This window comes from Oryzias latipes, chromosome 11 (genome assembly GCF_002234675.1).
Source record: "Oryzias latipes chromosome 11, ASM223467v1".
Taxonomy (NCBI): domain Eukaryota; kingdom Metazoa; phylum Chordata; class Actinopteri; order Beloniformes; family Adrianichthyidae; genus Oryzias; species Oryzias latipes.
Window position 1 is genome coordinate 18,787,521 of NC_019869.2, and position 14,015 is coordinate 18,801,535.

At 39.6% G+C, this 14,015-nt stretch overlaps 1 protein-coding gene across 3 annotated transcripts in view; it reads left to right on the forward strand.

The window, feature by feature from the left end:
* The first annotated feature begins 241 nt into the window (after window positions 1–241).
* LOC101162937 (phosphatase and actin regulator 4A) overlaps window positions 242–14,015 on the forward strand; it is a 36,122-nt gene continuing 22,348 nt past the window's right edge. The window contains exons 1-3 of one of the 3 annotated variants that reach the window (XM_023960014.1): window positions 243–559; window positions 4,954–5,048; window positions 7,527–7,568. In XM_023960014.1, coding sequence (XP_023815782.1) covers window positions 7,556–7,568 — 13 coding nt within the window. In that variant the 5' untranslated portion in view covers window positions 243–559; window positions 4,954–5,048; window positions 7,527–7,555. Of the gene's footprint in view, window positions 560–4,953; window positions 5,049–7,526; window positions 7,569–9,514; window positions 9,633–14,015 lie in introns of those variants that run through there. The other 2 variants (XM_023960013.1, XM_023960012.1) reach the window with 2 other exon arrangements.

Here is a 14,015-nt window from a genome sequence, read left to right on the forward strand (position 1 = left end):
TATTATTTTTCATAATTTATTTTATAATATTGTTAGATTTGAAAATTATATCCGCCTTAAAAAGGATGTTTTCTTGTTACAAGCACCACTGACTAACTTTAACCATATCGTACCCACTGTAACCAGATTCTACCCACACTTGACAAAGATCTTCACTTCCTGTAGCACTGCGGTCACGTGGTTACGCTCCTAACCCGTGGCGCGTGCAGGACTCCTACTCAGATTTTTTTTTCCCCAGGTGGGGGAGGAGTTAACTAGGTAGCTGTGCGCTTGCGCATCTCAACTTAATCTGTTCACAATGTACTAAAACAAGTTTTTATTTTTAGGCGTTTAACAAGCTAGAGTGAAGCTAAAAACATTTTTGGTTCGTTTTTATAAATTTTCTAGACTTTTTGAGGCGGTACCATTTCTTCCTCCCACCCCCAAAGTTACTTTTGTGACTGGTTTGCTGCAGAAGCTAGTTCCGCGTTAGCATCTCGACTGTCCGGAGTGATTCCGAGTTGCGGCGCTTCGTCTGGATAAACTGTCCTACGAACTAACTATTTTTCCGGGGGGAAAGGTGAGCTTACCACACACCACACACACAACAGTTGTGTTTATTTGTATTAAAGTAATTTTGGGAAAATTAACGCTAAGTCGGCGGACGAATCCCAGGCAGGAGCGGAACCACCTGTTGCTCTATCATGAGTCCATCCATGATTTAACCTGAACTCGCGGCTGTCAAGAATTATTTCTTCACGGGTTTCTGTTTCAGTTAAAGTTAAAGGAAGAAAAACAACAGGTATGGCTTCAAGTACGCCTTGCTTATGGCTTATCGCCTCTAAAATTACCTCTGACTGTCGTTATAAGCCATAGTGCGGGAGCAGCGTTAACTAGGTCAACGGTTAATCAGCAAAAACCAGCGCTGAGCGTCCCGGTGCTTTTTGCATTAGTGTAATCACACCGACTGAACACCAATCCGGAAGAGGCTTTCAAATATGTCTTGTTTTCTCGAGTGAAACTTAACATTCCTCCACGGTCCGTGAACTTGTTCCGACAAGTATCCGATGCGCATACCGATCATCCGGGGAGACCGGCAGGGTGGGAAGAGGAGGGAGGTAAACAAAGGGAGCTGCGGTGTTTCTGTCCCATCAGGCCGACTTCACCGGAATCAGGTCAGCCTCGGTTCTGTATGCAGAAGGATGGTTGCCTCTGACTCCTACGGCGGAGCAAACTCCGGACGACCGGGGAATAGTGTCAGGATGGGCCGATGGCTCGGGAGGGTGGGAAAGAAGGGAACACCGACCTACTCTACCCAATTCTTTTAAACATAGCCCAGTTTATTTGGCCGCTGGTCATGGCATTTTGAGCTGCAAACATTGCAGAATTTTTTTCTTTTAGCTAGTCTGGGAGTCATAGATTTGAGAAAGTATAATCTTACATTGTTGCAGATTCTAGTATTTTCTAACCGTTGTGGACTGATAACCTTATCATATATATTCCAGGCTTTCTTAATTTACAATACAAATTAGACATTTATTTTCTGACACCAATAATATTTCAATTTTATACTGATCTGGTTTTTGCTGTAGGTGAAATGGGGGGAGGGAAGCATTAAATTCTAGAGGTTCAACAATTCAATTTTAAGGATTTGATTCACAACACAATTTGTGATTGTGGTTATGATTCATAGTTGAAATTGGTTAGTTTTGCATGATCGGATTCACTGACATCAAATTCGATCCAGGACATCTCTTCAAAGGTGTGACTCCGGTACTGAACAGTGCAGGTGAAGTTTTCCAGATTCCTTGTTTTTCTTGCAAGATACATAAGTGGACGTTAAATATGTGTACAAACAAACAAATAAACAAGAGTTAATGGCAAATCCATTCTCGTCTTAGTTTCATAAAGGCCACTGTATTTCCACATAAAAGTAAGACAAACAGAACATTATTAGAACATTAAGGTCACATGTCTTTGCAAAATTCAGTGTTTCCACACATTATTGTAATGATAGATCAATATATTTCATTTTAAAAATATATAATTTATTCAAATAACGTGTTTCACACTGAACGACCTGGTTGGAATTTAGGAGTATAAATAGATTCATTGTTTAAGTTAAGTAATCGTTTCACCCCTAATAAGTTCAGTTCAAGGGTTAATGGTGTTTAGGAATGTTTTGAAACTTTGGCCCTCTAATAATCTGATCAGTTTGCTGGTGACAGGGACTCGCTGAGCACCAGTCAGCTCCTTTTCTTATGCAAACTGCAGCTTGGCACTGCATTTGGCCATGCCAGCTTCACAGAATGAACTTGGCACAATGGGGGATTGTGCTCTTCACAATTGTGGATGAAATGTTTATCTGAGAGCAGTTCCTAACGAGCTGTCCTCTAACAGGGAACTGGCTCATTGTGTGGGGTTTGTAAGGAGACGGGGCAAACACAACCCAGACGAGTTTAAAGATAAATATTTTTTTGCCTTTTTAAATGTTAAAAAGTGCACCATTCCTTTTTTATACTGAATAGATTTTATTTTAAACGACCATTGGATAAAGATGATGCTTTACATCAATAAACAAGTGTGTTCTGTACAGAGGACAGAAATATTCAAGACAGGTTGACCAACTTTAACTATGACCTTGACTAACTGCCTGTATTGATGTTCCTAAAATCAAAGCACACTTAATGAGAGTAAATGCCGTTGCTTAATTGCAAGAGGTTTCCAGACTCTGGTGGTGGCCTTGGAAAGTTTTAAAAAGCTAGAAAATGTAGTTTAAGCCAATTTGGGCTCATCTGAATGGCAATAAAAAACTTCTTAATTGATGTATCACAGTCTGGCTGTCTTCAATGGCGAACTCGTGGATTGCTGGCGATCAATCTCAGTTTTTGTGATTTAAACCTTTTCTTTTTAGCTGTCATGATTACTTTTAAGGCCTTCAGTGTTTTGGGGGATGATGGAAAATGCTGCATAAACCACAGAGATGGACTTGACTGTGAGCTGCTGCTGATGGAGGTAGTGGTGGTGGTGGTATAGGAAGGACAATAATGTGATGCAATGACTGCAAAAAAACTCAGCATCTGTGTTCCATTAATGATCTCCACTCTCAGCTCTAAGTACCTTTTGTACTTCATTGAAAGACCCGTCTTCCGTACATTTGGATTCACTCGCAGTCTTGTTTTATCAGGCGACAGTTTCATTTCAGTGCATGTTGTTGCCCGTATTGCAGTCATGTGCATGGACAAACACAAAAGAGGTGCGTCATGGGAATTTGCAGGAATACTGCTGATGGATTCAGTTCCCAAAGCGGACAGTGGGGGTGGCGCTTTACCTGCAGGTGCATTCGGCTGCAGAGGGAGCAGTCTGTGGACTGAGGCAGAGTCCAGCGTACTTGAGTTCAACCCTTGGATTCCTGTAAAATAGTAACTTCAGAGTGTGAACTCTGCTCCTCTCCTCATTCACATGGTCTGCAGCAGGTCCACTTTCCTCCCTGTGTGCATGCAGTGAAGGAAACATGAACTTGGCTCAGTGTTTGCTCTCCTGCCAGCTGGCACCATCAGTGTGTGTTGGGGGGTGTCTCTGAGAGCTGAACTTTATCTAGTAAATTATTTGTGCGTTCAAGTGTGGATCCACTTCTCTGCTCCAGAGCTCATTCAAAACGATCCATTTAACATGATTAAAGGCAGAACAGAATAAAGTTCTATCCCTCCTGGTTTCATCAAATTTGTTCTGAATTCTTGAGTATTATGTACTGTAAAAAACAAGTGAATCATAAGCCGTTTTCTAGGTTTACATTTTTACGTTACAGCCGGAAAACTGGTCAAACCAGCCAGAGTGAGTCACTGCTGAACACGGGCGTTGTAAGCCGTTCACACGATCCCCTTAAAACGTCTTCAAACCAAAGGAAATTGTTTATATTTGATAAAATGGAGCAGCTCACTTATTACCCAAACATGGATTTACCAACACTGATTTTAATCTGGGTGTAACATAATTATCCGAAGACCTCAGGCCTCTGTTAATGGCAGGTTCATTATATTTTGTAGGGAAGTTGAAGGTATGATGAGGAGAAAAACAATGTAAACACTACTTACAATTTAATAGCCACTAAATGACAGAGGAATAACACTGAGGGATAGAAAATAAAGATAAAATGATATGGGAAATTCAGTTATTTCTGTGCATTTTTCTTTCTTTTTAGGGGGGTTGTTTTTTCGTTTTATGTCTTGATTTGTATTGTTTATCCAGAAGACATAGTTTGGCTTTAGATGGGGTGGAACTTGTTTTAAACAATAAATGATCAACTAAATAGTTGGCACTCTGTGTTTTATTGTTAATGAAGGAAAAATAAGGTCTAAATTTAGAAGAAAGTGTTAAAAAATATTAGAATTTTAGTAACAATCTAGCGGGATGTTGTGCTTCTAATTTAGACACTCTCAGTTTTTTAAGTTGGTTCTGTGTTTTTTTTTTTTGTATCAAGGAAAACTGTTGAACTGAAGCCTTTTTGTGTGAAATTTAATGAGATTACCCGACAAAATAGACAGTATCAGTTTTCAAGTCTGCTTTAACAGAAACCATTCCTCTTTTGTTTTTGAAGCTTTTAAATATAGAATGTAACATTTATGTTTTGAATTTTTTTTTTAATGCTCACAATTATGAAGATGTGGTTTTCGTAACGGGGTGGAGAATAACTTCCAATTTTTAGGCTCTTCCAAAAGGATCAAGATGATGAGTGTTGTCTGCATTGTTTTTACTGATCTACAGTTGATGATTTATGAGGATCTGAGGGGTTATGTCCTCCTGAAGACCTTGTGCCACATTCCAAGAAAGAGACAGCACAAGCTGAAACGTTATCTAATAAAAAAGCTTACACTGCATGTTGTTTTCTTTCTTTTTTTTTTAATCAAAGTCAGCAACAAAAGTGTTGACCTTGTGTCTTTGTGCGTCTTGAACTTGTGTGTTTACGTTTCACAGGACTGCTACTGTTCCATTTGGACATAAGGATCAGAGGTCACAGCCACACTCTCCCCTGGGAAACTGTTATTAACCACCAATGATCTTCGGGAAAAGTGAGTGGACTGCGTGAGTTCGGAACGACATCACAAAGGCAGACACAATGACATTTCTTTTTCCTTTTTAAAAGCACAGACGCAGTTAAAATTGGAGATAGGCTGGCCTGGTCTGCACCTTCAGACACTGCTAAAGCACGCTGCTGTGCCCAGCACGGTGCTCCATGTGCATTCAGCTCCATCACACAGATTGAGTTATAGCTATTATCTGTGGAGGCTTTGACGTTCCTGTCACGGCGTGCTCACATCTGCTGCCTCAGCCAAATGCAGGCGTCCCTCTTTCACAGCTGCTGTGAAACTGAGGGGAAATGCAAACTGTCAGCTGCCTATTTGTCCTTGTCCTCCTGCCTCTAATCGGTTCACACGCCCCCAACCACCCAGAGCCTTAAAGGTGCAGGGATTCACTTTGTGTGCCTTTCAGACCAAATGCTTTTGAAGCTTTGTGTCTGGTTTAAAGCATTTTATTGACTTTCTGATCATGATCGATAATGGTAACAAAAACTGACTTGTATATATGTAACTTTTTTAATAATAAAAATAAAAACCTCTTCAATTAAAGGCATTACATTTTTCTCCATTGATTCAAAAAGTCAGAAATTCAAAATGTTTGCATGAAAAAAACGGCGTTTTTATGTTTCCTTTTTTTATAATTCCCCCTTTTGTTGGTTTAGGTTTTAAAATCAAAGTGTGAAAAATTAATCTAAATGTAAACAAATCACAAATCATCCAAAAATCAAATGAAGTGTGAACTTATGAATCAAAATTTATTGGATTTATTAGTGTTTGATGGCAAAACTCCCATTCAATGCATTTAGTGAATGAGTAACTGATGGTTTTCTTTGCCCCAACACTCAAAAGATTCACTTGGTTTGAATCAAAAACTGGTTTCTGCTCATGTCATTACTTCCTTCATCTGCACACCTGTGAAAACCCAAACCAGAGTCTGGTCCTCAGGGGATCCAGGTTCTGAAGAAGGCAGATAATCAGCTTGTCTAACCTTTAAATTCACAGCTTCTCTGGTCGTATTTCAGTGGAAGTACTCAACATCCCACAATGATTATCTGTTTATTTTCCAATTTTTATTATTTATTTACAATTTTCTTGATTTTCTTTTTTTCTTTTTGTTTATTTAAAATTCTGTTTCTTTCTCTTGCCTTTGCTCTGATAAAGCAGTTTTCCGTCATCTCTACAGCATTGATCACACATAAACACAAACTAAATATATTGTAAATGGTCTCTTAGTCTTTTACAACATTGTTTTTGTTGGTGGCCTGGCTGACATCTCCTAAAGCAGTGTTTACACCAGCACACCAGCATCCCCAAAAAAAAGAAGCAGAAATTCACGATCGACAGAGCGCCCCCCCCCCACGCCGCAATCTCACGTGGATTTTTGTGATAATTGTGGCAGAAAAAGCAGGAAGTTGCGGCTGTTTTTTCTAAGAGATGAAATAAAAGTTCAATTCGGAAATTTAGAAACTGTTTGTTTGTTGTGGTTTCAAGACGTTTCACAAGGTCGACTCAATATGCGCTGTCCCTTTAAGCCAATGCATCATGGGAGATGTAGTGTGAAAACGGCAGAAAAAGGGCAGAAAGACTCGCGTCTCTGAGCTTCATTGTTTTGTTCACTTGTTCCACGGTCTGATACCGGATTCTGTGGAAAGCTACACCGCTAAAGACGAGCTTTATCTGGTATTTATGTTAGAACTGAGCAACTTTATCAACAGAATTAAGAACAAGGAAGTGAAGACTTTAAGCACTTCTGATTGGTCAGACTGATGACATGTGATCAAGCCTTCAAGAATGATTGGCGGAGACAGTTAAAGGGACGGGACTTTTCCGCAAACTGCTATAGCTGCAGGTAAATCGCGGTACCGTCATAATTATCAAAATGTCTTTAATAGAATTAAATAAACACAAAGAAAAAGTAATTTTAAAATCTTTTATATTCCTAATTACTCAGTGTTTTATCAGGGCCTGTTTGGATGAACAAAGAGCTGAAATCCTGGAGATGGAAAATGTTCTTAGTGAAGTTAATGAGGGCAATTTCCCACGGCACACTTGACCATCTCCCACGGCACACACACTGGTTGAAAAACACTGTCCTAAAGTATTGTTTGTGTTACCTCATAGCAAGACTGGTTTGTCGTTGTTTGCATTCAGCTTAATGAGCATCAACAAGCGTCTCAATGAATTTCCCAAAATCCTCCTTCCTCCCCTCCATCCTAAAGCACATGCTGCCCCGATCCAGACTTCTATAAACTCAGTGCAGCTTTATGTACTGCAAACTGCTGATCTCACCTTCAAATTAACCAAACATTGGAGATCCATGCATTTTATCACTTTGTTTTCTCAATATTGTTTTCAGTCTTATTGTTTAATGTTCTCTGTTCCACTCAGACATTATCAGTATGCAAGGTTTTGCGTCATATCAAAGCAAAACTTCAGATGTTTAAACATGTTTTTTTTGTTTGGTTACAGTTTCTGGCTTCTGACTTTTGGGTGCTGTGATGGAAAATCCTGGTAAGAAAAACAGTATTTATTTTCTCTACTGGTACATCTAAAAAGTTAGAATATCCTGAGAGAGTTTGACGAGCTTTGTGAGTCATTTCAATCAGTCTTACTATTATTTTAGATACAATTCTTTCACATATATTAAACTATTTGAAGCTTTTACAATATAGCCTATACATACTGAACACCCACATATTTTTTTTTCTTCTTTCAGAAAATTGTATCAGAAAAAGCTGAAATAAGGATGTTTTTGTCACAGACTTCTGAAAGCTAAGATCATTTCTATGCATTTAGTACTTTATTATTGCATCAATGCTCTGCAGGATGAGGCCTTCAGCCCATGGAGCTGCATAGGTGTTGCTCTGATGCTTTCAGGTCTCCTGCCTTGTTGGGTTTCATGTCTTTAATCTTCCTCTTAATAACAGCTCCTAGATTGTCTGTCAGGTTCAGGTCAGGTGAATTTCCTGGCCTATAAAACACAGTAAGACCACGACTGCTGAAGCGGTTTTGGGCACCTTTGGTAGTGTGGGCAGCTGCCACGTCCTGATGAAATAAGGGTTAGAGTAGCAGAAAGTACTCTAGAATTCCCTGATTTCTGGAATCCATTGACTGTGGACTCCAGACAACACAGTGGACCATCACCAGCATGACACGACACTTTAAAGCATCACTGACTGTTGACATTTCACACTGCACATCAAGCAGTGTGGATTCACTCCCTCCCCACTTTTCTCCAAATTCCAAAATGAAATGCAAGGTTTACTTTAATCTGACAGAAGGACTTTGGACCACTGAGCTGCGGTCCAGTTCTTTTTCTCTTTAGCCGAGGTAAGAGGCTTCTGACGTCTTTGCTTCAGGAGAGCTTGATATGAGGAATGTAACATTTGTAGCGTGTGTGTTGTATTATGTGTTTGGTGGATCTTGATGCCCAGTTTAGGCTCAGTTCATTCCTTGTGATGCTCCCAAAATGTTTTTAATGAATTTGACAATCCTCTCAAAGCAGTAGTCATTGCTGCAGCACGTTTTCTCATCAATGCTTTTCCTTTCGCTTCTGGTTATATATTTGGATGAAGAACTTAGTGAAAAAACAGGCTGTTCAACGACGACTACCGTCTTCTGGTTATTACAGTTGGTAGTCTTCCTCGTCATTGTGAAGCCAGCTGAACCAGATGGAGAAAACAGTTTAAAGGCTCAGAAAACCTTTGCAAGTGTTTATTTATTGTTCCCAACAATGAATTTCTCACAAAACTCAGTTTTTCTCAGACACTGAAGTTCAGGTTTTTATTATTTTGGGGCGGCCGTGGTGCAGCGGTAGGGCGGTCGACCCATGATCATAAGATTGCAGGTTCGATTCCCGCCTTGCACACCCATGAGTCGAAGTGTCCTTGGGCAAGACACTGAACCCCACCTTGCCTCTGGTGGTAGGCGGGCGCCTGTGTTTGGCAGCGGAGCCGCCACCAGTGTGTGAATGTGTGTGTGGCTGGGTGAATGGGTCTGTGACTGTAAAGCGCTTTGTCCTTGTAGGAAGAAAGGCGCTATACAAGTATACGCCATTTACCATTAACTACATGGTTTGCAAGAAATATTTCCATCTTTGTGTAAAGATTCTGTATTCATTTATTTATTTTAGATCTGTCCCCTCATATTTTGGGAAACTTCTGTTATGACTGTTTTAGTTTTAACATTCTAAAGCAAATCTTTTAAAAGATTATAAAGTTAAGGCAAAATCCTAAGCATTCATTCTTGATTTTAAGAGCTGTGTGTAAACATACAGAGGAATGACAGTTTGGGTTAATGACAGACTTTGAAGGGCTTGGCTCTGTGACACAGCCAGCAGTTTATCACTGAAACTACCTGATAGGCTGTCATGTTGAGGACATACCTGCACTGTAGCAGAGAACCTGCCTGGTTTCTGTCTTCATCACACACACAAGCTCAAATCTCTTATCAGTCTGACCTCAGTCATCTGACAACTCCTGTGTATCGGTATCCGCTCACGGGACACCAGGGCTCCTCTTCACTTCTGCAGTCCATCTGAAGCTCCTGGGATGTTTGTACGGTCTCGGTGTGTCTGTGAGTAAACCTGTTTTCCTTAAACTTTGTCTCAGACCTGCAACGGTGGGGGCAACTGTTTGTATCAGTGTTTACTGTGGTCACTGGCGTGGTTCTCTGAGCGCGGTTCCGCTTCATCGATAAGTGGGCTGGTGTGATCAGATTAAGGAAGCTGACGTCCTCATCCCTGCCTGGCTCTGAGGCCAAGCAGTAAAAATAAAACAGGACTTCCTCCTCAACTCTGAAGTGTGACATAATTCTTCACCTGTTGAGCAACAGGCCTTCTTCACATGTGCTGGCATTTGTATCTAGCAGCTTAGCGTGTCCTGTTGCATCTCCTGACGCTATCCTGACAGGATGCTCTCATGGTTACAGGCCTTCTTTGTGATTCCTGTTTAGAACGGATAGACAGTGTGAATGATGACTATCACAGAGGTATGCCAGTTTGAGCAGGATTGTTTTTAGGGATACCTGTTTTAGGCAACATCCTCGTACAAAGCTGACAGACGATTCCTTTGTTTCAAAGCAGTGCCCTAACTAAACTGTAGGGGGAGCAAAAGTAATGGAGTAGATCTTGATGTCCTCTCCTGTTAATGAAAACATCCTCTGCAAAGTCCTTTTTAAAAGAATGATGATGCTTCTCTATTGCCAGACAGTGGGTTTTTAATCCAGTGGGTCTTCTCTAATTAAAAATGACAGATGTGTTTTTGCTTTGGGCTAAAGTGTCTTTGATGGTTCGTTTTTTTTGGTGATTCGTGTTATTTTTTCATCCTTGTGATGTATTGTGCAAAAGTACCAAGCTCCTCATACATCCTTTATAAGGCTGCACGATATGAGCAGCGCATTTATTGCTGCAGCCTCAATCAACTCTGAACTGTTTGTTCGGGTTGTACTGGAAAATAATTATGTATGTCAGTTTAAAAGCTGTGCATATGACAATAAATGAATTCTAATTCTGATTCTGATGAGGTAAACTCGCTATTTGCAATATTGGTGATCAACACTGTGATGACGCTGTAACTTGGAGTATATGAACAAATGGCAAAACATTATTTCCATTTCACTGCAACAGTTTAATTTAAATAAGAGTCAGCATAACTTAAATTATGCTCCAAATGACCCTGGTCTACATAGGAGGCGAACATCTAACTTAAAAGGGCTCCATCCGTCAAATGCTTAAAGGGATTTATTTGATAAAACAAAAGAAAAGTCCTCTAAAAGTACTTCACATTCACATCTGCTGGGTTGCTCCTGGTTTGATCCTAAATTGGTTTCATCTTGTGGTTCTTTTGGTTTGAATCAAACTAACCAAACCTGAATCTGATTTTAACCAAACAGCTGAACTCTGGTTCTCTTTAGAATTAGAGTCGCTGTTCACTTACCAATGAACTGTGGTGCTGTTTACTTTAGTGTGAATACAGGCAGAGTTTCCACTGACCTAAAGAGAAGAGAACCAAAGGGAGGAAATAGCTGAGTCCATGCTGTTGAATAAATCTAGGTCAACTAAATAATTGCATCTTGTTGTTTTAAGCCTCAATTCAACCTTATATAATTTAAGGACAGATGAACAGCAGCACAGATTGAGAACTTCATGTAGAAAGCATAGTAGTAGGCTAGGGCTGCACGATATGAGGAAAACTCGCGATATGCAATATTAGTGATTATTATTGCGATAACGATATAATTTGCTGCGTATAAACAAATAGCAAAACAACCAAAAACATCATTCCCATTTCATTGCAGCAGTTTCAGAAGTAAACTCCAAATGACCCTAGTCTACATATTTGGTGAACATCTAAAATAATGGGGCTACCTCCGATTGATCAAATGCATAAATGGATTTATTTGATTCGTTAAATGCTTTAAGCTGCCATAAGATTGTTTTTAGCAAATTTAAGGTAACCATTTATTGCAATTTTATCTGTCTTTTGCGATATCCAGATGGCACAGCTAAATTTGCAGTAAATCGTGCAGGCCTAGGCTGTCAGAGCTGTCCTACACTGTCATGACGCCAAAGGTCTGCTTTTGGTCTCTTTTTCTTGCGCACCAAATTTCAGAAGCAGCAGTTTAGCATTAATAACAAATTTAATGTAACAAAAAAATGAGTAGCAAATGGGAAATATGTTCACTAGGGCCGTGGTTAAAAGCTGACCAATCTTTAAAATCTATCTCAACTTGAAAAATTAGTATAGATTCATAAAATCCTTGATTTTTTTTTCTTTTAAAGTAATTTATTTTGTATTTTTTTCATGCAAGTCATTTGTTTCAGTTAGTTTTTACTAGCAAAATTAATAATTTTACTACATTTATGCCGTTTGTTTCCATAAAGCTATTGGCTTTGAATGGAAATCTAATAAATGAATTGCTATTAATACTAGTGCTGGGAATCACTGGGTACCTCACGATATGATACGCGATACATTGCTCACGATACTATCACGATATAGCGATAATGTGATAGAGATATATCGTCTCTAACAACACACGATATCAAACTTTAGGAAAGAAGAACTTGGAAAAACTCTTTCTTAGGAAATTTTCCCCCATTTATTTTTTAGTTTTCAAACACAATGATAAATGGTGAACATGAACAGCAGTGCCTTTATTTAGTACAAAATTGCTGTAAACAGGATAAAAAATGAGTAAGTCAAGTAGCTGCCAGGCACATTGATATTAACTTTTGAAAAACAAGGCCATAGCCATCGCATATTTAAAAAAATGCTGTATATGAGATATTAATTCTGTGAACAACTTGTAGTGTCTTTGTTAAAAATTAATGACACAATTTAGTCTAAATGTGGTGTAAACAAAAATAAAATTCTTCTAGGAAAAAAAAAATAAAGTAGCTAGGAACTTTCCTTTAAGTCATTTAAGACATAAACTGCTTTCAAAATAAATTACCAGGGATAAAATACACAAACTTAAAGTGCATCTAAAAGTAAACATCTTTTGTGAAAAAAAACGTTTGGGGAACAGCTGCATGTGATGTATGTTTATATGTTCATGTTTTTCTTGAGAACCACAGGCTTTTTAGCGTCTACCGCTGCTTTGAGGAGAAGGGGAGTCTAAGGGCAGGGCTGCCACTCTTACTGCTGTTTCCATCCCTACCATAGCTCTGGTCTGGGCGCACAGTGCAGGGATAATTTATTCAGTATTTCCGAGAGGTAATGTAAAAGCATGGCTCTAATGCAGGGTCTCAAACTCGTGGCCCCCAAGATGATATTTTGCGGCCCCTGCCTTATTATGAAAGTTTAATGTTAATGCGTCCCGCCAGTATGTATGATTGACACTTTTTCAGTGTTGTGTGCGGAGCTGACAAACCAACCAATCACAGTGGGGTATATGACTCTTGGGGGTGGGACATTGACCGGGCTTGAAAGCAGAAGAACATTTAGGGACAGCCCCCTCCCCGAACCACATTTAGGACTTTCTTACTTTTTTTTTTAGAACGTAGTCATTCGCATGTAATTTTCTAAATACATGCTCTCAGTGCTGAACTTGTTTCTGGGTTACACTGATCCGGAGGAAGGTTGAGGTTATGGTTAGGCGCGGCGGCGTGTTAACCCCAACCAAAAGGTTCTCGTGACTGCAGCTTACCGCTCCTGCCGGAGATGGGCCAGCTGAGGAGAATAAATGTCCCACACCTACATGTGTGACAGCTAACGGGGCTTTAACATTAAATGTATGCGAGAAACAACAAGATTTAGTCTTAGACTCACAAGTGTGAAAAATGGAGCAATAGACTTGTTTGAGATGGACCATGTTTTGTAATGTATGTAGCCTTTTTTTTTATCAATAGGTATTTTAAAGTATTTTAATTGATCACTCAACTACCAAAACCATCAGGACATGGTTTCCATAATGCATTGTTTTGTAGTCATCGGGGAAGCTTTCAGTCAGCGCAGTACTAAGTTTCCAGCTGCGTTCGCTTAGGTTGGGGCCTTGATCCCGCTCCTTTCTTGTGAAATTTTTGTGATGATCACACACCAGGTGATCTGTGCAGCGTTGCATCCACCTGCATGATCTCAAACACGCTTAATGTGCATCTTGGCTGCACTTATTTGGTGCCGCCAACTTGAATTTCCATCCGTTTTTTAGCCTTTCTCTGAGCTCAGGTATCGACATTGAATGTTCTGTTCTGTTCCAATGAACAGCGCTCGTTCTTTTACGAATCACAGTTTGAATTCAACTTTGACAATATAGGAGTTTTTGGCTGGCTGGCTGCTGTAAAATAACTTGTGACCAGGGTTCAAATGTGCAAAAAGTCATAAGAAAGAAAATCCGAAAATGGTTACTGAATTTAATTTTGTCCTTTACTGATTTGTGTTTTAAAAAGTCAACAAAAAAAGAAACATTCAACACGGACTCAAAATTGGGAGCACATACTCTCTGACTTCTCCACCT